Here is a 24,791-nt window from a genome sequence, read left to right as displayed (position 1 = left end):
ATGACTCACCTTCTATGAAGTCTGATGGTGAGTAGATCTTGGTGGTGTGGCCTTTGTCTGCTCCGTTGCGGGGGGTGTTGAGACTCTGCAGGGCTGTCTCTAGCACTTCACTCAGCTCATCCCTCCTGTCCTTCCTCACGGGCTTCTCCTCAGGGTGCCTTGTCAGGCCCATCTCCAGCTGGTACACCCTCTGCAGGGTGAAACTCTCGAAGGGCACCATGGCGTACTCACTGGGTAGTCTGGTCCCCTGGTGGACCTCCGCCCGGCCCAGCTGACTGTGGAGGAACTCCTGAAGGTCAGCGTGGCTCCTGTCGGCCCCTGGCCCTTGTCCTCCCTCCCCGAGGAAACCTCCTCCTGGGGACTGGCCACCCCGGCCTCCCCTGTCCCCCGCTCCAAGGAGTCTTGAACTCCTTTCAGCTGCTCGCTCCGCTCCTGTAGCGCCTCCTTCAGCTGGGCGATCTGTTTCTTTAAACTAGTGATGTGGAGCTTGTGTTGCTCCTCGCGCTCTGCAAGCATGGCTTGGTATCCATTCCGCCCAGTGGGTCCGCTCTGAGCCGCCCTCGTGCCCCCTGCTGCCCCTCCTACCCCGACCCACATCCCGGGGCGTGGCAGGGCATGGCTCACCAGGTTGTCCTCGGAGTGGGGGCTGCAGGTCATGACGTAGAGGAGGGACAGAGAGCAGCACACTAGGACCAGCAGAACGCCCACACGGGACACCCAGGCCAGCAGACCCCTCCGCAGCATCCCGCTATCACCCAGAGGATCCAGGGAAACACACACAACTGGACACACCTTACCCTCCAGAGGTGAATTCAGTCTTACCGTCCACTAGAATGTGATTGTCTGTGTGATTGTTATTAATGTCTGACTAACCAGAGAAGATCAGCCTGAATGATCATTTGGCTCATTATTTGGCTCATTGTACGTTGCTTATACCAACATCTGGATTTTTCATCCGTATGTCTGTGGTCAATGGTGAGGCCCATTGGCCACGCCTTCTTCTCCCCTGGATGGGGCCCAGGAAGGCTCAACGAGGTCCAGAACCTGGCTATTTCTATTTCTGATCCAGTTATTGGTAGCAGACGCTATTCATCAGTGAGTCACATCACACGTGGTCCCACTACTTTCTCTGTTCACCCTGTTCTTTCCTTCCTGTCTGATGCTGAGGTTCCATTACAGACCCCTGAGAGAATGTCTGTCTCTCTTTGACTTCTCTTATGTTCCACTGGTCTCATGTTTAGGGATGATGACACATTTTTTGTCATGGTCGGAATTGAGTAAACTGTAGAGAGGGGAAACCACATTCTATAGAAGAAGGTGAATTCACAACTATGTTCACTGGTAGTTCTTTCTAGATGTGTACTTCTTCCATGAGTCGCCTTCTGGAGAGAGAGAGAGCGAGAGAGAGTAGGAGGGAAAGAGAGAGAGATGGAGAAAGAGAGAGAGTTATAACTCAGTTGGTGTTAATGTACAGTTAAGGTTTTTGAGTGATTGATATCATCATCACCATCATTATACATTTCCTCAATCTCTTTCATCTAGACATATATGCCTTGGTATATGAGATAGCCTGAAGAGCATCACTTTGTGGTAAATCTCTCCATCCTGCTGTGGTATAAATCTTTGAGGTCTTATTTGCACAGAGGGTAAACAGAGGATATAGGGACAGAAAATAGTTTCAATATCTAACTCAGATTAGAAAACACACCACACAATTTTCCAATGTTTATTTTGATATGAGCTAAAAGTGTGGGTTTCTACCTGGCGACATTGCCAAGCAGAGATTTTCCCAGTCCCTTTAACTGCTGAATAATAATGGCCGTGTTCGAGAGCATTAAAACGACTGCAGGCGACTGCCGACTTACTGAACTACAAATCACCTTCCATCATAAATATGACTCATCATTATTTGTAGATCAGTCAGCCAGTCACAATTTACCCTTGATACATTGGGGTTTTGATCCTCTTGAACACGCCCATTGTTGTCAGTGGTGACAGTGTGACACTATGGGGGCTATTCTGGGAACAGTAAGGTTTGAAGCCATGTGTGGACATGTCTGTCTGTTCTGTCCTCGTACTGTGGAATATTAGGATCGGTGGAAGTATAAACACAAAACAAGAAAAGCAAGAAAATAGGCATTTACACACCTACGCAAACTCTCCTCTCTCCTACCTTTCTTTTCTCCTCCTTTCTCATTCACAAGCACATTTCCTTAATCAGATTAAGACTGTATGGACAGACAGAAAAAGACTGCTTGTCTGTAGGCCTATGTTTTCATGCCTGTGTGTGCTGTGCACGATGGACACACGTACCCACGTGTGTTTGTAAATGTAGTTAGTGTGTTAGCTAGTCAATTCAAATCAAATCAACCAGTTAGTGGGTTACCTAGTGTGACTGTATGTGTGTCTCTCTGTTAACTCACCACACAATTAGCTCTTTTATAGGCTTGGTGCAGTCTGCTCCTAATGAAAGGATCAGTTATGCCAGCACTGAATACTGGACTGTATTTAGGAGCTGTGCTGCATGTGCTGCTCTGCTAGCTCAAACCAACATCTTAGTGAAGAGATGCCTGGGCTGCTCTGCTAGCTCAAACCAACATCTTAGCGAAGAGATGCCTGGGCTGCTCTGCTAGCTCAAACCAACATCTTAGCGAAGAGATGCCTGGGCTGCTCTGCTAGCTCAAACCAACATCTTAGGAAAGAGATGCCTGGGCTGCTCTGCTAGCTCAAACCAACATCTTAGGAAAGAGATGCCTGGGCTGCTCTGCTAGCTCAAACCAACATCTTAGGAAAGAGATGCCTGGGCTGCTCTGCTAGCTCAAACCAACATCTTAGCGAAGAGATGCCTGGGCTGCTCTGCTAGCTCAAACCAACATCTTAGCGAAGAGATGCCTAGGCTGCTCTGCTAGCTCAAACAAACCTCTGAGGAAGCCTGTATGGCTGGAACCTAAAAAGGGCAGGTACACCTTATTTGGAGACTTTCATAAATACTAGATTTACCTGCGAGGTTGTAACATATACTTTCAGTATGTTTCTCACATATGAGATTGTATACTCTACATGACTATTATATATTGTATGACTATTATATACTGTACATGACTATTATATACTGTGCATGACTACTATATGACTAGTATATACTATATCACTATTATATACTGTACATGACTACTATATGACTAGTACATACTATATGACTATTATATAATGTACATGACTACTATATGAGAATAATGAAATGTACATGACTACTATGTGACTATTATATACTGTACATGACTACTATATGACCTGTATATACTGTACATGACTATTATATACTGTACATGAGTACTATATGAGAACAATGAACTGTACATGACTACTATATGACTATTATATACTATACATGACTACTATTTGACTAGTATATACTATATTACTATTATGTACTGTACATCACTATTATGCACTGTGCATGACTACTATATGACTATTATATACTGTACATGACTATTATATGACTAGTATATACAATATTACTATTATGTACAGTACATCACTATTATGTACTGTGCATGACTACTATATGACTATTATATACTGTACATGACTATTATATACTGTACATTTATTTATTTATTTATTTATTTATTTTACCTTTATTTATACAGGTTTTTCTCATTGAGATAACATCTCTTTTCCAAGAGAGACCTGGTCCAATAGCAGCAAAGGGATCAACGTTTCAGACAAAACTATTTACATACACTAACACAACAATTACATATTACGTTAAAAACACGAAAGTCTTGACTAAAAACAGCTGTCCTGAAGACAATTACACTCTTCTATGATATATACATCGATCAAGTATTTAAACTCCACCAACGAAACTAGATCGTCAAATTTGAAAATGTTCAGGAGAGAATTCCACGACCACGGAGCTGAGTAACTAGAACTATTTCTACCATGACCTGTTCTAATTCTTGGTACTGTTAGAAGCAAATGAGAATGGGACCGTAATTGATATTTATTTACCGAAAATGACTAAAAAAGAACAGCGATAAAATAGCATTTTATCCAATATGGCCTTATAAATCAGTGTATACCAGTGTTTAAGCCTACGCAAGGTCAATGACGACCAGGCAACAGCGCTGTAGAGATCACAATGATGTGTTAGACGTTTCTGATTTGTAATGAACATGGCGGCTGCATGATACACTGAATCAAGTGCTCTCAGGGTAGTGGCTGAGGCCTGCATATATATAACAGCACTAAAATATAAAACCTCCAGTAATGAACATCGTACCAGCTCCTTCCTGGCCTCAAAAGAAAAACAAGCCTTATGCCGGTAATAAAAACCTATTCTCAGCTTGAGCTTCCTTATCAAGTTCTCTACATGCACAGTGAAGCTAAGCTTATCATCAACCCACACACCCAAATATTTGTACACTTTAACTTGCTCTATAGTATGTCCAGCCAATGTAGCAATGACATGATTAGTAACATGCCTAGCATTTCAAAATACCATGCATTTTGTTTTACCCGAATTTAGAACCAGCTTTAAATCATACAGATTCTGTTGTATGATGTTAAATGCTCTTTGGGCATTTTCAAAATAGAACCTTGCGGAACACCTGAGCACACCTCCATGGACTCAGATTTACAACCATCTGCCATTACACATTGTGAACGATTTGATAGATCATTTATAAACCAGATTTATAAACCAGTATATAATTCTTTAGAAACCAGATAATTTACATGACTACTATATGACTAGTAAATACTATATGACTATTATATACTGTACATGACTACTATATGACTAGTATATACTGTGCATGACTATTATATACTGTACATGACCCGTAGCACGCGCCCACCCGTAGCACGCGCTCCAGCAGGTATATTTCACTGGTCACCCCTGAAGCCAATTCCTCCTTTGGCCGCCTCTCCTTCCAGTTCTCTGCTGCCAATGACTGGAACGAATTGCAAAAATCACTGAAGCTGGAGACTCATATCTCCCTCACTAACTTTAAGCACCAGCTGTCAGAGCAGCTCACATATCACTGCACCTTTACACAGCCTCTGTGTAAATAGCCCATCCAACTACCTCATCCCCATACAGTTATTTATTTATTATTATTTTATTTTATCTCTACCTGCACATTCAGCTTCTGCGCATCTATCACTCCAGTCTCTATCACTCCAGTGTTAAATTGCTAAATTGTAATTATTTCGCCACTATGGCCTATTTATTGCCTACCTCCCTAATCTTACCTCATTTGCACACACTGTATATATACATTTTTTCTATTGGGTTATTGACTGTATGTTTTGTTTTACTCCATGTGTAACTCTGTGTTGTTGTTTGTGTTGCACTGCTTTGCTTTATCTTGGCCAGGTCGCAGTTGTAAATGAGAACTTGTTCTCAACTTTCCTACCTGGTTAAATAAAGGGGAAATATTTTTTTTTTAAATGATATACTGTACATGACTACCATATGAAAATGATATACTGTACATGACTACCATATGAAAATTATATACTGTACATGACTACCATATGAAAATGATATACTGTACATGACTACCATATGAAAATGATATACTGTACATGACTACCATATGAAAATGATATACTGTGCATGACTATTATATGACTATTATATAGTGTACATGACTATTACATACTGTACATGACTACTACATGACTATTATATAATGTACATGACTATTATATACTGTACATGACTACTATATGACTATTAAATACTGTACATGACTATTATATACTGTACATGACTATTATATACTGTATATGACTATTATATGACTATTATATAATGTACAGGACTAATATATGACTATTATATACTGTACATGACTATTATATGACTAGTATATACTGTACATTACTACTATGTACTGTACATGACTACTATATGACTATTATATAGTATACATGACTATTATATGACTACTATTTACTGTAGATGACTACTATATGAAAAGTATATACTGTGTATGACTATTATATGACTACTATGTACTGTACATGACTACTATATGACTATTATATACAGTACATAACTAATATGTACTGTACATTACTAATATATACTGTAAATGACTATTATATACTGTACATGACTGTTATATACTGTACATGACTACTATATGAGAATGATATACTGTACATTTAAAAAATGTATATATTATACGTTTATTTAACTAGGCAAGTCAGTTAAGAACAAATTCTTATTTTCAATGATGGCCTAGGAACAGTGGATTAACTGCCTTGTTCAGGGGCAGAACGACAGATTTTTACCTTGTCAGCTCGGGGATTCGATCTTGCAACCTTTCGGTTACTAATCCAATGTGCTAACCACTAGTCTACCTACCGCCCCAGTCATATATATAGTCATATGTACATGACTACTATATTAGTAGTCAAGAGAGCGAGAGTTGCACCCCTTCTGAAAAAACCTACACTCGATCCCTCCGATGTCAACAACTACAGACCAGTATCCCTTCTTTCTTTTCTCTCCAAAACTCTTGAACGTGCCGTCCTTGGCCAGCTCTCCTGCTATCTCTCTCAGAATGACCTTCTTGATCCAAATCAGTCAGGTTTCAAGACTGGTCATTCAACTGAGACTGCTCTTCTCTGTGTCACGGAGGCTCTCCGCACTGCTAAAGCTAACTCTCTCTCCTCTGTTCTCATCCTCCTAGACCTATCTGCTGCCTTTGATACTGTGAACCATCAGATCCTCCTCTCCACCCTCTCCGAGTTGGGCATCTCCGGCGCGGCCCACGCTTGGATTGCGTCCTACCTGACAGGTCGCTCCTACCAGGTGGCGTGGCGAGAATCTGTCTCCGCACCACGTGCTCTCACCACTGGTGTCCCCCAGGGCTCTGTTCTAGGCCCTCTCCTATTCTCGCTATACACCAAGTCACTTGGCTCTGTCATATCCTCACATGGTCTCTCCTATCATTGCTATGCAGACGACACACAATTCATCTTCTCCTTTCCCCCTTCTGATAACCAGGTGGCGAATCGCATCTCTGCATGTCTGGCAGACATATCAGTGTGGATGACGGATCACCACCTCAAGCTGAACCTCGGCAAGACAGAGCTGCTCTTCCTCCCGGGGAAGGACTGCCCGTTCCATGATCTCGCCATCACGGTTGACAACTCCCTTGTGTCCTCCTCCCAGAGTGCTAAGAACCTTGGCGTGACCCTGGACAACACCCTGTCGTTCTCCACTAACATCAAGGCGGTGACCCGATCCTGTAGGTTCATGCTCTACAACATTCGCAGAGTACGACCATGCCTCACACAGGAAGCGGCGCAGGTCCTAATCCAGGCACTTGTCATCTCCCGTCTGGATTACTGCAACTCGCTGTTGGCTGGGCTCCCTGCCTGTGCCATTAAACCCCTACAACTCATCCAGAACGCTGCAGCCCGTCTGGTGTTCAACCTTCCCAAGTTCTCTCACGTCACCCCGCTCCTCCGCTCTCTCCACTGGCTTCCAGTTGAAGCTCGCATCCGCTACAAGACCATGGTGCTTGCCAACGGAGCTGTGAGGGGAACGGCACCTCCGTACCTTCAGGCTCTGATCAGGCCCTACACCCAAACAAGGGCACTGCGTTCATCCACCTCTGGCCTGCTCGCCTCCCTACCTCTGAGGAAGCACAGTTCCCGCTCAGCCCAGTCAAAACTGTTCGCTGCTCTGGCACCCCAATGGTGGAACAAGCTTCCTCACGATGCCAGGACAGCGGAGTCAATCACCACCTTCCGGAGACACCTGAAACCCCAGCTCTTTAAGGAATACCTAGGATAGGATAAAGTAATCCTTCTAAACACCCCCCCCCTTTAAAGATGTAGATGCACTATTGTAAAGTGGTTGTTCCACTGGATATCATAAGGTGAATGCACCAATTTGTAAGTCCCTCTGGATAAGAGCGTCTGCTAAATGACTTAAATGTAAAATGTAAATGTAATTAGTATTATATACTGTACATGACTACCATATTACTATTATATACTGTACATGACTAATATACACTGTACATTACTACTATGTACTGTACATGACTACTATATGACTATTATATACTGTACATGACTACTGTATGACTTTTATGTACTGTACATGACTATTATGTACTGTACATGACTATTATGTACTGTACATGACTATTATATACTGTACATTACTATTATATACTGTGCATGACTACTATATACTTTGCATTACTATTATATACTGTACATGACTACTATATGACTAGTATATACTATATGACTATTGTATACTGTACATGACTACTATATGACTTTTATATACTGTACCATGACTATTATATGACTATTATATACTGTACATTACTATTATATACTGTGCATGACTATTATATGACTATTATATACTGTACATTACTATTATATACTGTACATTACTATTATATACTGTGCATGAGTATTATATGACTATTATATACTGTACATTACTATTATATACTGTGCATGACTACTATATACTTTACATTACTATTATATACTGTGCATGACTATTATATGACTATTATATACTGTACATTACTATTATATACTGTACATGACTACTATATACTTTACATTACTATAATATACTGTATAATATGGCTAACGAGTGGCGCAGTGGTCTAAGGCACTGCATCTCAGTGCAAGAGGCATCACTGCAGTTCCTTGTTTCGAATCCAGGCTGAATCACATCCGGCCGTGATTGGGAGTCCCATAGGGCGGCGCGCAATTGGCCCAGCGTCGCCTGGGTTTGGCCGGTGTAGGCCTTCATTGTAAATAAGAATTAGTTCTTAACTGACTTGTCTAGTTAAATAAAGGTTAAATAAATATGTAATAATTAAATAAACATGACTATTCCAAGAGATTCCAAGACTATTCCAAGAGATGTACAGTATGTGTCAATATGATGTCAAGATCCATTGCAGATGTTGATATAACAATTCCGAAAATTATTATTTACTAATTATGATTGCATTATGTAGGGATTATGAATGTGTTATGTAGTCCTCACGTAACTACCCTTAAATACATTATTACCTGTGTTAACTGAGGGGGCATGCCCTGCTGGTAATCACTAAAGAGACACATGATGAGGTCACAGCCTATGGAGGGAAAGGCTCCTGTCTGATCAGATCATCACTACTGAGATTCTCAGACGATTTTGGCCTTCCGGTAACAACCCATGGCTGCATCTCAATAATCTAAAGTGGCTTCCTCCTCTTGTCTCCTCTCCTTCATCTTTGCTTTTCTGAGACTGACTGGACAGACAGGTGAAAACAATATGGGGGAGCCTGAACAGGTATTAACTTTCACCTGCCTGGTAAGCACTAATTTGCCCCAGGGGCGCCGTAAAGCAACACATTTCAAATCAAACCAAATTGTATTTGTCACATGCTTCGTAAACAACATGTGTAGACTAACATTGAAATGCTTACTTACGGGCCATTATCAACAACGCAGAGAGAGGAAAAAATTGAAATAGTAAAAAAAAAGGGAGGGAATAAAACAAGGAATAAATACACAGTGAGTAACAATAACTTTGCTACTATAGACCGTGCCTTCAGAAAGTATACACACTCTTTGACTTTTTCCACACTTTGTTGGGTTACAGCCTGAATTTAAAATGGATTCAATTGAGATTATGGGTCACTGGCCTATACACAATACCCAATAATGGAGCCGAAGGAGATGGGCGCCGTTTTATGATCCGTAACCAATTGTGTCATTGTATATGTTTTTTCGCATTATTTGTAACTTATTTTGTACATCATATTTCTGCTACCGTGTCTTATGCCCAAAAATAGCTTCTTGATATCAGGGCAGCAATTACTCACCCTGTACTGGAGGAATTTTTCTTCTTCAATGAGTTGGACGGGAAGGATTTACTCCAGACACCCTACAAGGCCCTCATCCCCGTCATTCGCAGGAGGAAAAGACGGAGGCATCGTGGACGACGGTCCGGGTGCCTTGTAAGGATCTGTCACCAATAGGGTAATCTACCTTTACCATCGGTCCTATTAGCCAACGTACAATCAATCAATAATAAAATAGAACTACGAGCACGTATATCCTACCAACGGGACCTAAAAAACTGTAATATCTTATGGTTCACCGAATCGTGGTTGAACGATGACATGACTAACATACAGCTGGTGGGTTTTAAGCTTTTTTGGCGAGATAGAACAGCGGTCTCTGGTAAGTCAAGGGGTGGTGGCCTATGCATAGTTGTAAACAACAGCTGGTACATAAAATCAAAGGAAGTCTCGAGGTTTTGTTCACCTGAGGTAGAGTATCTCATGATAAGCTGTCGACCACACTATTTACCAAGATTTTACCATATTTTTCGTACTTGTCTATATACCAATCTGAGGTGCAGTTAACTCTAATGAACTTATCCTCTTCAGCACGGGTAACTCTGGGTCCTCCTTTCCTGTGACAGTCCTCATGAGAGCCAGTTTCATCATAGCGCTTGACGGTTTTTGCGACTGCACTTGAAGAAACTTTCAAAGTTCTTAAAATGTTCCGGATTGAGTGACCTTCATGTCTGAAAGTAATGATGGACTGTCGTTTCTCTTTGCTTATTTTCGCTGTTCTTGCCATAATATGGATTTGGTCTTTTGCCAAATAGGGCTATCTTCTGTGTACCACCCCTACCTTGTCACAGCACAACTGATTGGCTCAAATGCATTAAGAAGAAAATAAATTCTACAAATTAACTTTTAAGAAGGCACACCTGTTAATTGAAATGCATTCCAGGTGACTACCTCATGAAGCTGTTTGAGAGAATGCCAAGACTGTGAAAAGCTGTCATCAAGCTAACAGGTGGCTACTTTGAAGAATCTCAGATGTTTAACACTCTTTTGGTTACTACATAATTCCATATGTGTTATTTCATTAGTTGTTATGTGTTCACTATTATTCTACAATGTAGAAAATCATTAAAAAAATATTATAAACCTGGAATGAGTAGGTGTGTCCAAACTTTTGACTGGTACTGTACGTATATATTAATTACAAATGAAAAGCTGAAATGTTTTGAGTCAATAAGTATTCAACCCTTTTTTTTATGGCAACTCTAAATAACTTCAGGAGTAACATATGCTTAACAAGTCACATAATAAGTTTCATGTTTAATTAACATGATTTTTGATTGACTACCTCATCTCTGTACCCCACACATACAATTATCTGTAAGGTCCCTCAGTCAAGCAGTGAATTTGGTAGAGAGGTTAACATTTAATTCTCTGGCAAGAGCTCTGGTGGACATTCCTGCAGTCAGCATGCCAAATGCATGGGCCCTCAAAACTTGTGGCACAACGCGTTCCAGTTCCCGACAATATCCAGCAACATCGCTCAGCCATTGTAGAGGAGTGGGACAACATTCCACAGGCCACAATCAACAGCCTGATCATCTCTATGAAAAGCAGATGTGTTGCGCTGCATGAGGCAAATGGTGGTCACACCAGATACTGACTGGTTTTCTGATCCATGCCTCTACTTTTTTTAAGGTATCTGTGACCAACAGATGCATATCTGTATTCCCATTCATGTGAAATCCATAGATTACTGCCTATTGAATTTATTTCAATTGACTGATTTCTTATGTGAACTGTAACTCAGTAAAATCTTTGAAATTGTTCCATGCTGCGTTTATATTTTTGTTCAGTATAGTTACTCCATAATACTAACCTAAATTATAGAGTGAAAAGCAGGAAGCTAAAGTAAACTAAAGTAAAACTGCAAAAAATGTGGCAAAGAAATTACATTTATGTCCTGAATACAAAGGTTTATGTTGAATGCAAATACAACACAACACATCACTGAGTGCCACTCTCCATATTTTCAAGCATGGTGATGGCTGCATCATGTTATTGGTATGCTTGTAATCGTTAAGGATTTGGGAGTTTTTCAGGATAAAAAAGGAACGGAATAGTGCTAAACACAGGCAAAATCCTAGAGGAAAACCTGGTTCAGTCTGCTTTCAACCGCGAGATGATTTCACCTTTTAGCAGGACAATAACCTAAAACACAAGGCCAAATCCACACTGGAGTGAGTTACCAAGAAGACAGTGAATGTTCCTGAGTGGCCGAATTACAGTTTGGACTTAAATCTATTTGAAAACATATGGCGAGATCTGAAGATGGTGTGAATACTTATTTAAATGAGATTTTTCTATATTATATTTTCAAAAAATTTGCAGAAATCTCTAAGAACATGTTTTCACTTTGTGATTGTGGGGTATTGTGTGTAGATGGGTGAGAAGAATATATATTTAATCAATTTTGAATTCAGGCTGAAACACAACAAAATGTGGAATAAGTCAAGGGGTATTAATACTTTCTGAAGTACACTGTACACGGGGTACCAGTACTGAGTCAAAGTGACAATAAAACATATATACAGTGCATTTGGAAAGTATTCAAACACTTTTGACTTTTTCCACATGTTGTTACGTTACAGCCTTATTCTAAAATGGACTAAATAGTTTTTTCCTCTCATGAATCTAAACACAATACCCCATAATGACAAAGCAAAAACAGGTTTTTAGAAATTTGATCAAATCTATTAAAAATAAAAAAACTTAAAAATCACATTTACATAAGTATTCAGACCCTTTACTCAGTACCTTGTTGAAACACCTTTGGCAGCGATTACAATCTCGAGTCTTCTTGGGTATGATGCTACAAGCTTGCCCTGTATATATATATATACAATTAAATAGTGTACAAGTGGCATCCTCTCCTCATCTCCTTTCCACTACACAGCCATCAACAGAAGAATTTTTATATATATATATATATATTTCTTTTTTTTCTTCTGTATGTGGCATCCTCTCCTCATCTCCTTTCTACTACACTGCCACATACAGAAGAAGAAAAATATATACACTGCTCAAATAAATAAAGGGAACACTAAAATAACACATCCTAGATCTGAATGAATGAAATAATCTTATTAAATACTTTTTTCTTTACATAGTTGAATGTGCTGACAACAAAATCACACAAAAATAATCAATGGAAATCCAATTTATCAACCCATGGAGGTCTGGATTTGGAGTCACACTCAAAATTAAAGTGGAAAACCACACTACAGGCTGATCCAACTTTGATGTAATGTCCTTAAAACAAGTCAAAATGAGGCTCAGTAGTGTGTGTGGCCTCCACGTGCCTGTATGACCTCCCTACAACGCCTGGGCATGCTCCTGATGAGGTGGCGGATGGTCTCTTGAGGGATCTCCTCCCAGACCTGGACTAAAGCATCTGCCAACTCCTGGACAGTCTGTGGTGCAACGTGGCGTTGGTGGATGGAACGAGACATGATGTCCCAGATGTGCTCAATTGGATTCAGGTCTGGGGAACGGGCGGGCCAGTCCATAGCATCAATGCCTTCCTCTTGCAGGAACTGCTGACACACTCCAGCCACATGAGGTCTAGCATTGTCTTGCATTAGGAGGAACCCAGGGCCAACCGCACCAGCATATGGTCTCACAAGGGGTCTGAGGATCTCATCTCGGTACCTAATGGCAGTCAGGCTACCTCTGGCGAGCACATGGAGGGCTGTGCGGCCCCCCAAAGAAATGCCACCCCACACCATGACTGACCCACCGCCAAACCGGTCATGCTGGAGGATGTTGCAGGCAGCAGAATGTTCTCCACGGCGTCTCCAGACTCTGTCACGTCTGTCACATGTGCTCAGTGTGAACCTGCTTTCATCTGTGAAGAGCACAGGGCGCCAGTGGCGAATTTGCCAATCTTGGTGTTCTCTGGCAAATGCCAAACGTCCTGCACGGTGTTGGGCTGTAAGCACAACCCCCACCTGTGGACCTCGGGCCCTCATACCACCCTCAAGGAGTCTGTTTCTGACCTTTTGAGCAGACACATGCACATTTGTGGCCTGCTGGAGGTAATTTTGCAGGGCTCTGGCAGTGCTCCTCCTGCTCCTCCTTGCACAAAGGCGGAGGTAGCGGTCCTGCTGCTGGGTTGTTGCCCTCCTACGGCCTCCTCCACGTCTCCTGATGTACTGGCCTGTCTCCTTGTAGCGCCTCCATGCTCAGGACACTACGCTGACAGACACAGCAAACCTTCTTGCCACAGCTCGCATTGATGTGCCATCCTGGATGAGCTGCACTACCTGAGCCACTTGTGTGGGTTGTAGACTCAGTCTCATGCTACCACTAGAGGGAAATCACTGCCAGCATTCAAAAGTGACCAAAACATCAGCCAGGAAGCATAGGAACTGAGAAGTGGTCTGTGGTCACCACCTGCAGAACCACTCCTTTATTGGGGGTGTCTTGCTAATTGCCTATAATTTCCACCTGTTGTCTATTCCATTTGCACAACAGCATGTGAAATGTATTGTCAATCAGTGTTGCTTCCTAAGTGGACAGTTTGATTTCACAGAAGTGCGATTGACTTGGAGTTACATTGTGTTGTTTAAGTGTTCCCTTTATTTTTTTGAGCAGTGTATATAAATATATATATATATATATATATATACATATATATATTTTTTTCTTCTGTATGTGGCAGTGCAGTGGAAAGGAGATGAGGAGAGGATGCCACTTGTACACTATTTAAATGTACCCTGAGTCCACAGCCTGTAACAACCAGGCCTTCTCCCAGCAGCAGAGATCCCTTCCACACAGAGCCAGAGCCAGGGACTGAGGTTGGTAGGAGAGACTGAATGAATGGTGATTCACAGCCAAACCACTGACTCTCAGTGACTGTGTCAATGGATTGATTCACTGGTTGCCATTTGACTCCCCATGGGAACTGTGAGGGCTGTCATACCGCAATATAAAACCTCTACATCATATTATGGGATGATGTGTTCTTTTCTGAAATCAATAATTACATTATGATTCATTATTAAATTTCAACGTCATACTGATTCTATCTACATTTAATACTGTACACAAATCCCAATATAACCCTGATGTGAAACTGAATGAAAAGTACATTACAAGATTACATCTATTCCTACTTCTGAAACCAAGACCCATATTCATAAACCGTCTCAGAGTAGGACTACTGATCCAGGATCAGTTCCACATTATTCATGCACTCTTATTCATTATGATATTAAGGGCAAAACTGACCCTAGATCAGCACTCCTACTCTGAGACGCTTTGTGAATAAGTTGGCAACTGAGCTAAACTTCAAGTCTTGTCTTAATTTTCGGTCTGAAGTGAAACAAACTGCCACTGTATTGCAGTCAGGAAATGATGTGCCTTTTAACTTTCTGGCAGGTCTCATCTCAGCGGTGATGTCATAGCCTGTCCAATACAGAGGGAAGTATTAAACTGTGGTGTTACAGTTTAGAGTTTAGCCATGTTCCTGTCACCTCTGATTAATGGTGTTGTGTACGAATAGTTACGTACCACTGTGGGTTCTGTCTTACTGCTGTTACTTCGGCTAATGTTTCTGACGTTCTTCCTGTGTTCGTATAACTAAGAGGGATTAGTTTGTTCCTTTGAAGCAGTAGAGCTAGATTTAATCCATCCTACCTTACAAATGTTTATGCGGAATCTTTGTTTACGCATTTGCTAAATAGGAATCATTACGTGATCATTATGCAAATAGTGTTTATAAACGCTTGTATACGAATGTAGAAAAAAAAGGACCATAAGGGCACCGACCGGATATAACATATTCTGATCTGACTAAGCTATGATAAGTAGTGTATTTTCTCTTTCTGAGGACTTGCAGAAGAGGGAGCGACAGAAAAGAGAGAGAGCTGAGGTGGCGAGCTGGGCGGGTGATGATCAGAGGGGGACACCTCTTGGGTTAATGTCTGAGTAACATCCGGTTGTGACATGGAAACGACTATCCCTGTTAGAAAGGCTTCCTGACTACAGGGTATTGGTGGCTGAGCGGCATGGGGCTGTGCCCTGTGCACTGTGGGTGGGAGGCGGAGGTGTGTGTGTTTGTGTGTGTGTCTGTGTGTGTGTGCGTGTGTGCGTGTGTGTGGGGGGGGTGGACAGATGGTTCGCAAGGTACCATTTATTCTAAATACTGACCCATTTCTGGCCTATTCCCAGACAGCAGTCACAGTTATGCCGGTGAAATAACATGTCCTTGTCAAACAGAGATGAGAGGGGAAGGAACAGGTTGGGGAGGTGGGGAGGTGGGGAGGGTGTGGAAAGGGCCTCTGACAGCCTTCTTTTTCTTCTCTGCAGAAGACAGTGTCTTTGTGAAGTGTGAAGTATTTGAGGTTGGATTTTGTAGGATTCTCTCCTGTGGCTCTGAGGTGTTGCTGGTGTGCTAAGATGTAGGTTACTCCATGCTGTCTGTAGACTACTCCATGCTGTCTGTAGGTTACTCCATGCTGTCTGCAGGTTACTCCATGCTGTCTGTAGACTACTCCATGCTGTCTGTAGGTTACTCCATGCTGTCTGCAGGTTACTCCATGCTGTCTGTAGACTACTCCATGCTGTCTGCAGGTTACTCCATGCTGTCTGTAGACTACTCCATGCTGTCTGTAGGTTACTCCATGCTGTCTGTAGGTTACTCCATGCTGTCTGTAGACTACTCCATGCTGTCTGTAGACTACTCCATGCTGTCTGTAGACTACGCCATGCTGTCTGTAGACAACTCCATGCTGTCTGTAGACTACTCCATGCTGTCTGTAGACTACTCCATGCTGTCTGTAGACTACTCCATGCTGTCTGTAGACTGCTCCATGCTGTCTGTAGACTGCTCCATGGTGTCTGTAGACTACTCCATGCTGTCTGTAGACTGCTCCATGCTGTCTGTAGACTGCTCCATGGTGTCTGTAGACTACTCCATGCTGTCTGTAGACTATTCCATGCTGTCTGTAGACTACTCCATGCTGTCTGTAGACTACTCCATGCTATCTGTAGGTTACTCCATGCTGTCTGTAGACTACTCCATGCTGTCTGTAGACAACTCCATGCTGTCTGTAGACTACTCCATGCTGTCTGTAGACTGCTCCATGCTGTCTGTAGACTGCTCCATGCTGTCTGTAGACTATTCCATGCTGTCTGTAGACTACTCCATGCTATCTGTAGGTTACTCCATGCTGTCTTTAACTACTCCATGCTGTCTGTAGGTTTCTCCATGCTGTCTGTAGACTACTCCATGCTGTCTGTAGACTACTCCATGCTGTCTGCAGGTTACTCCATGCTGTCTGTAGGTTACTCCATGCTGTCTGTAGGTTACTCCATGATGTCTGTAAGCTACTCCATGCTGTCTGTAGGTTACTCCATGCTGTCTGTACGTTAGTCCATGCTGTCTGTAGGTTACTCCATGCTGTCTGTAGGTTACTCCATGCTGTCTGTAGACTACTCCATGCTGTCTGTAGGTTACTCCATGCTGTCTGTAGGTTACTCCATGCTGTCTGTAGACTGCTCCATGGTGTCTGTAGACTACTCCATGCTGTCTGTAGACTGCTCCATGCTGTCTGTAGACTGCTCCATGGTGTCTGTAGACTACTCCATGCTGTCTGTAGACTATTCCATGCTGTCTGTAGACTACTCCATGCTGTCTGTAGACTACTCCATGCTATCTGTAGGTTACTCCATGCTGTCTGTAGACTACTCCATGCTGTCTGTAGGTTACTCCATGCTGTCTGCAGGTTACTCCATGCTGTCTGTAGACTACTCCATGCTGTCTGCAGGTTACTCCATGCTGTCTGTAGACTACTCCATGCTGTCTGTAGGTTACTCCATGCTGTCTGTAGGTTACTCCATGCTGTCTGTAGACTACTCCATGCTGTCTGTAGACTACTCCATGCTGTCTGTAGACTACGCCATGCTGTCTGTAGACAACTCCATGCTGTCTGTAGACTACTCCATGCTGTCTGTAGACTACTCCATGCTGTCTGTAGACTACTCCATGCTGTCTGTAGACTGCTCCATGCTGTCTGTAGACTGCTCCATGGTGTCTGTAGACTACTCCATGCTGTCTGTAGACTGCTCCATGCTGTCTGTAGACTGCTCCATGGTGTCTGTAGACTACTCCATGCTGTCTGTAGACTATTCCATGCTGTCTGTAGACTACTCCATGCTGTCTGTAGACTACTCCATGCTATCTGTAGGTTACTCCATGCTGTCTGTAGACTACTCCATGCTGTCTGTAGACAACTCCATGCTGTCTGTAGACTACTCCATGCTGTCTGTAGACTGCTCCATGCTGTCTGTAGACTGCTCCATGCTGTCTGTAGACTATTCCATGCTGTCTGTAGACTACTCCATGCTATCTGTAGGTTACTCCATGCTGTCTTTAACTACTCCATGCTGTCTGTAGGTTTCTCCATGCTGTCTGTAGACTACTCCATGCTGTCTGTAGACTACTCCATGCTGTCTGCAGGTTACTCCATGCTGTCTGTAGGTTACTCCATGCTGTCTGTAGGTTACTCCATGATGTCTGTAAGCTACTCCATGCTGTCTGTAGGTTACTCCATGCTGTCTGTACGTTAGTCCATGCTGTCTGTAGGTTACTCCATGCTGTCTGTAGGTTACTCCATGCTGTCTGTAGACTACTCCATGCTGTCTGTAGGTTACTCCATGCTGTCTGTAGGTTACTCCATGCTGTCTGTAGACTGCTCCATGGTGTCTGTAGACTACTCCATGCTGTCTGTAGACTGCTCCATGCTGTCTGTAGACTGCTCCATGGTGTCTGTAGACTACTCCATGCTGTCTGTAGACTATTCCATGCTGTCTGTAGACTACTCCATGCTGTCTGTAGACTACTCCATGCTATCTGTAGGTTACTCCATGCTGTCTGTAGACTACTCCATGCTGTCTGTAGACAACTCCATGCTGTCTGTAGACTACTCCATGCTGTCTGTAGACTGCTCCATGCTGTCTGTAGACTGCTCCATGCTGTCTGTAGACTATTCCATGCTGTCTGTAGACTACTCCATGCTATCTGTAGGTTACTCCATGCTGTCTTTAACTACTCCATGCTGTCTGTAGGTTTCTCCATGCTGTCTGTAGACTACTCCATGCTGTCTGTAGACTACTCCATGCTGTCTGCAGGTTACTCCATGCTGTCTGTAGGTTACTCCATGCTGTCTGTAGGTTACTCCATGATGTCTGTAAGCTACTCCATGCTGTCTGTAGGTTACTCCATGCTGTCTGTACGTTAGTCCATGCTGTCTGTAGGTTACTCCATGCTGTCTGTAGGTTACTCCATGCTGTCTGTAGACTACTCCATGCTGTCTGTAGGTTACTCCATGCTGTCTGTAGGTTACTCCATGATGTCTGTAGACTACTCCATGCTGTCTGTAGGTTACTCCATGCTGTCTGTAGGTTACTCCATGCCGTCTGTAGGTTACTCCATGCTGTTTGTAGGTTACTCCACGCTGTCTGTAGACTACTTCATGCTGTCTGTAGACTACTCCATGCTGTCTGCAGGTTACTCCATGCTGTCTGTAGGTTACTCCATGCTGTCTGTAGGTTACTCCATGATGTCTGTAGGTTACTCCATGCTGTCTGTAGGTTACTCCATGCTGTCTGTAGGCTACTCCATGATGTCTGTAGGTTACTCCATGCTGTCTGTAGGTTACTCCATGCTGTCTGTAGGTTACTCCATGCTGTCTGTAGGTTACTCCATGCTGTCTGTAGGTTACTCCATGATGTCTGTAGACTACTCCATGCTGTCTGTAGACTACTCCATGCTGTCTGTAGACTACTCCATGCTGTCTGTAGACTACTCCATGCTGTCTGTAGACTACTCCATGCTGTCTGTAGACTACTCCATGCTGTCTGTAGACTGCTCCATGCTGTCTGTAGACTGCTCCATGGTGTCTGTAGACTACTCCATGCTGTCTGTAGACTGCTCCATGCTGTCTGTAGACTGCTCCATGGTGTCTGTAGACTACTCCATGCTGTCTGTAGACTATTCCATGCTGTCTGTAGACTACTCCATGCTGTCTGTAGACTACTCCATGCTATCTGTAGGTTACTCCATGCTGTCTGTAGACTACTCCATGCTGTCTGTAGACAACTCCATGCTGTCTGTAGACTACTCCATGCTGTCTGTAGACTGCTCCATGCTGTCTGTAGACTGCTCCATGCTGTCTGTAGACTATTCCATGCTGTCTGTAGACTACTCCATGCTATCTGTAGGTTACTCCATGCTGTCTTTAACTACTCCATGCTGTCTGTAGGTTTCTCCATGCTGTCTGTAGACTACTCCATGCTGTCTGTAGACTACTCCATGCTGTCTGCAGGTTACTCCATGCTGTCTGTAGGTTACTCCATGCTGTCTGTAGGTTACTCCATGATGTCTGTAAGCTACTCCATGCTGTCTGTAGGTTACTCCATGCTGTCTGTACGTTAGTCCATGCTGTCTGTAGGTTACTCCATGCTGTCTGTAGGTTACTCCATGCTGTCTGTAGACTACTCCATGCTGTCTGTAGGTTACTCCATGCTGTCTGTAGGTTACTCCATGATGTCTGTAGACTACTCCATGCTGTCTGTAGGTTACTCCATGCTGTCTGTAGGTTACTCCATGCCGTCTGTAGGTTACTCCATGCTGTTTGTAGGTTACTCCACGCTGTCTGTAGACTACTTCAGGCTGTCTGTAGACTACTCCATGCTGTCTGCAGGTTACTCCATGCTGTCTGTAGGTTACTCCATGCTGTCTGTAGGTTACTCCATGCTGTCTGTAGGTTACTCCATGATGTCTGTAGGTTACTCCATGCTGTCTGTAGGTTACTCCATGCTGTCTGTAGGCTACTCCATGCTGTCTGTAGGTTACTCCATGCTGTCTGTAGGTTACTCCATGCTGTCTGTAGGTTACTCCATGCTGTCTGTAGGTTACTCCATGATGTCTGTAGACTACTCCATGCTGTCTGTAGACTACTCCATGCTGTCTGTAGGTTACTCCATGATGTCTGTAGACTACTCCATGCTGTCTGTAGGTTACTCCATGCTGTCTGTAGGTTACTCCATGCTGTCTGTAGGTTACTCCACGCTGTCTGTAGGTTACTCCATGATGTCTGTAGGTTACTCCATGATGTCTGTAGGTTACTCCATGCTGTCTGTAGACTACTCCATGCTGTCTGTAGGTTACTCCATGCTGTCTGTAGGTTACTCCATGCTGTCTGTAGGTTACTCCATGCTGTCTGTAGGTTACTCCATGATGTCTGTAGACTACTCCATGCTGTCTGTAGGCTACTCCATGCTGTCTGTAGACTACTCCATGCTGTCTGCAGGTTACTCCATGCTGTCTGTAGGTTTCTCCATGCTGTCTGCAGGTTACTCCATGCTGTCTGTAGGTTACTCCATGCTGTCTGTAGGCTACTCCATGCTGTCTGTAGACTACTCCATGCTGTCTGTAGGTTACTCCATGCTGTCTGTAGGTTACTCCATGCTGTCTGTAGGTTACTCCATGCTGTCTGTAGACTACTCCATGCTGTCTGTAGGTTACTCCATGCTGTCTGTAGGCTACTCCATGCTGTCTGTAGGCTACTCCATGCTGTCTGTAGACTACTCCATGCTGTCTGTAGGTTACTCCATGCTGTCTGTAGGTTACTCCATGCTGTCTGTAGGTTACTCCATGCTGTCTGTAGGTTACTCCATGCTGTCTGTAGGTTACTCCATGCTGTCTGTAGACTACTCCATGCTGTCTGTAGGCTACTCCATGCTGTCTGTAGGTTACTCCATGCTGTCTGTAGGTTACTCCATGCTGTCTGTAGACTACTCCATGCTGTCTGCAGGTTACTCCATGCTGTCTGTAGGTTACTCCATGCTGTCTGTAGGCTACTCCATGCTGTCTGTAGATTACTCCATGCTGTCTGTAGGTTACTCCATGCTGTCTGTAGGTTACTCCATGCTGTCTGTAGGTTACTCCATGCTGTCTGTAGACTACTCCATGCTGTCTGTAGGTTACTCCATGCTGTCTGCAGGTTACTCCATGCTGTCTGTAGGTTACTCCATGCTGTCTGTAGGTTACTCCATGCTGTCTGTAGACTACTCCATGCTGTCTGTAGGTTACTCCATGCTGTCTGCAGGTTACTCCATGCTGTCTGTAAGCTACTCCATGCTGTCTGTAGACTACTCCATGCTGTCTGTAGGTTACTCCATGCTGTCTGTAGGTTACTCCATGCTGTCTGCAGGTTACTCCATGCTGTCTGTAGACTACTCCATGCTGTCTGTAGACTACTCCATGCTGTCTGTAGGTTACTCCATGCTGTCTGTAGGTTACTCCATGCTGTCTGTAGACTACTCCATGCTGTCTGTAGGTTACTCCATGCTATCTGCAGGTTACTCCATGCTGTCTGTAGGTTACTCCATGCTGTCTGCAGGTTACTCCATGTTGTTTGATGGTTCTATCCTTGGTATCCTGACTGTTTTCTTTCTGGCTAGATCTCTGGATGTCTATAATTGCATTCACAATTATTTCTGCATTCCAGTATGCAGCTTAATGTACAAACACTATTACAGTGTGTGACTGTGTGTGTGTGTGTGTGTGTGTGTGTGTGTGTGTGTGTGTGTGTGTGTGTGTGTGTGTGTGTGTGTGTGTGTGTGTGTGTGTGTGTGTGTGTGTGTGTGTGTGTGTGTGTGTGTGTGTGTGTGTACGCAAGTGCGTTACTTAATACATGAAGCTAAAATGTACAAAAATATACCATACTGAGTACTGAGCAAGGTGCAGTGGTTACATCATGAACGCTAAACAGTGGTCGGTCTGTAGTGACTAAAAACAAGATCATGAACCCTACTAACCCCATAACAAACTCAGTGATCTCTATATATCAGTTATTCCTCCTGGTCACTGACGTGTCATTCTGGGCTTCCCTTCTGGAATGTACAGTGGCTTTTAATGTGAATCTGTCTGAACTGGTCATGTAGAAAAAGGGGAAGTTCTACTGTGACATAAAAGCTCCAGGTGAGGTCGACCCCCTGGTTTCACCGCCTCACCCTAACCCCACCATCAGGTCCATCGCTGAGAGGGAGGAGGAGAGGAGGAGAGAGTGAGAGGTGGGCGAGGAGGAGAGGAGGAGAGGAGGGGAGAGGGGGAGAGAACACAAAACCAGTCAAAGGTGTTACTGTAGAGCAGTCCTTGAGAGAGAGAGGGAAAAGGAGAGATGGGGGAGAGAGGGAGAGACAGAGAGGGAGAAAGAAAGAGGGAGAGAGAAAGAAACAGAGAGAGAGCGTGGGATATAGAGAGAGAGCGAAAGAGAGAGCAACCATGTGAGAGAGAGAGAGAGAGAGAGAGAGAAAGAAAGAAAGAAAGAGAGAGCAACCGTGAGAGAGAGAGAGAGAGAGGGGGGGGGGGGCAGAGAGAGGGTTAGAGAGAAAGAGAGAGGGGGGGGCAGAGAGAGGGTTATAGAGAGAGAGAGAGGGGGGGGCAGAGAGAGAGAGAGAGAGAGAGAGAGGGGGGGGGCAGAGAGAGGGTTAGAGAGAGAGAGAGGGGGGGGCAGAGAGAGGGTTAGAGAGAGAGAGAGAGGGGGGGGCAGAGAGAGAGAGAGAGAGAGAGAGAGGGGGGGGCAGAGAGAGGGTTAGAGAAAGGGCTCTTTGATGTCCCTCTGGCCCTCAGGTGATTCTCCCTCCCCTTAATTAGGGTTCCTGGAAGCTACTTTCCTCGGTGCCAGGCCCCAGCCTGATCCTACACTACCCTGGCCGCCATCTGGCCCACTCTGCTCCTAAAAACACTCTCTGTTCTGCTACACACTAAACACTTAATCTCAGTTACGCACTCCATCTCTCTATCTATACACAAAAGCACATAGTGTCACATTGACATACTTACCTAGACCTATACCCTATAGTAAACACAACTTACAGAACTACAATGAAAGTGTTCTTCCTAAAACAATACATAAAAAGCCACAATGCTTTCAATACAATCCATATTAGGAAGGTGTTCTTAATGTTTTGTACTCTAAGTGTATATTTTACCCAGTCTATGACTGGGTTCTTAGTGTAGCAGGATAATCTCGATTATGGATTCCCTCTACCTAGATTGGATATTATACAATAATATTGTCACCCCCACTCCTGCAGGCTAATGTACCATTAGTACAGGAGCTTATATACAGAGTGTGTGTCTGCCCTCATTGCCCTGCCAGATAACACACACACACACACACACACACACACACACACACACACACACACACACACACACACACACACACACACACACACACACACACACACACACACACACACACACACACACACACACACACACACACACACACACACACACACACACACACACACACACGTGCATACACATACACACATAGCCTTCCCTGTAGCTCAGTTGGTAGAGCATGGTGTTTGCAACACCAGGGTTGTGGGTTCGATTCCCACGGGGGGCCAGCAAAAAAAAAAAATGTATGAAATTGTATGAAATGTATGCATTCACTACTGTAAGTCGCTCTGGATAAGAGCGTCTGCTAAATGACTAAAATGTAAAAAAAAAATAACACATGAACTCATCCAGCATGACCTTCTAGCCTCAGGTTACATCTCATCATCCAGCATGACCTTCTAGCCTCAGGTTACATCTCATCATCCAGCATGACCTTCTAGCCTCAGGTTACATCTCATCATCCAGCATGACCTTCTAGCCTCAGGTTACATCTCATCATCCAGCATGACCTTCTAGCCTCAGGTTACATCTCATCATCCAGCATGACCTTCTAGCCTCAGGTTACATCTCATCTGAATGGGTGGCATGGCTTTGTGACACACACACACACACACTCGCACACACACACACACACACACACGTGCATACACATACACAGGCATGCA

At 43.7% G+C, this 24,791-nt stretch overlaps 1 protein-coding gene across 1 annotated transcript in view; it reads right to left on the bottom strand.

Moving 5' to 3' along the window:
• LOC106568408 (chondroitin sulfate N-acetylgalactosaminyltransferase 1-like) overlaps nt 1-24,791 on the bottom strand; it is a 62,884-nt gene that overhangs the window by 33,841 nt on the left and 4,252 nt on the right. Inside the window, exons 2-3 of the mRNA XM_045692520.1 lie at nt 363-1,382; nt 10-324 (exon numbers count right to left, since the gene is read on the bottom strand). Coding sequence (XP_045548476.1) covers nt 10-324; nt 363-744 — 697 coding nt within the window. The 5' untranslated portion in view covers nt 745-1,382. The remainder of the gene's footprint in view (nt 1-9; nt 325-362; nt 1,383-24,791) is intronic.

Source organism: Salmo salar, chromosome ssa13, assembly GCF_905237065.1.
Source record: "Salmo salar chromosome ssa13, Ssal_v3.1, whole genome shotgun sequence".
Taxonomy (NCBI): domain Eukaryota; kingdom Metazoa; phylum Chordata; class Actinopteri; order Salmoniformes; family Salmonidae; genus Salmo; species Salmo salar.
This window is presented reverse-complemented; position numbering and strand designations above follow the sequence as displayed.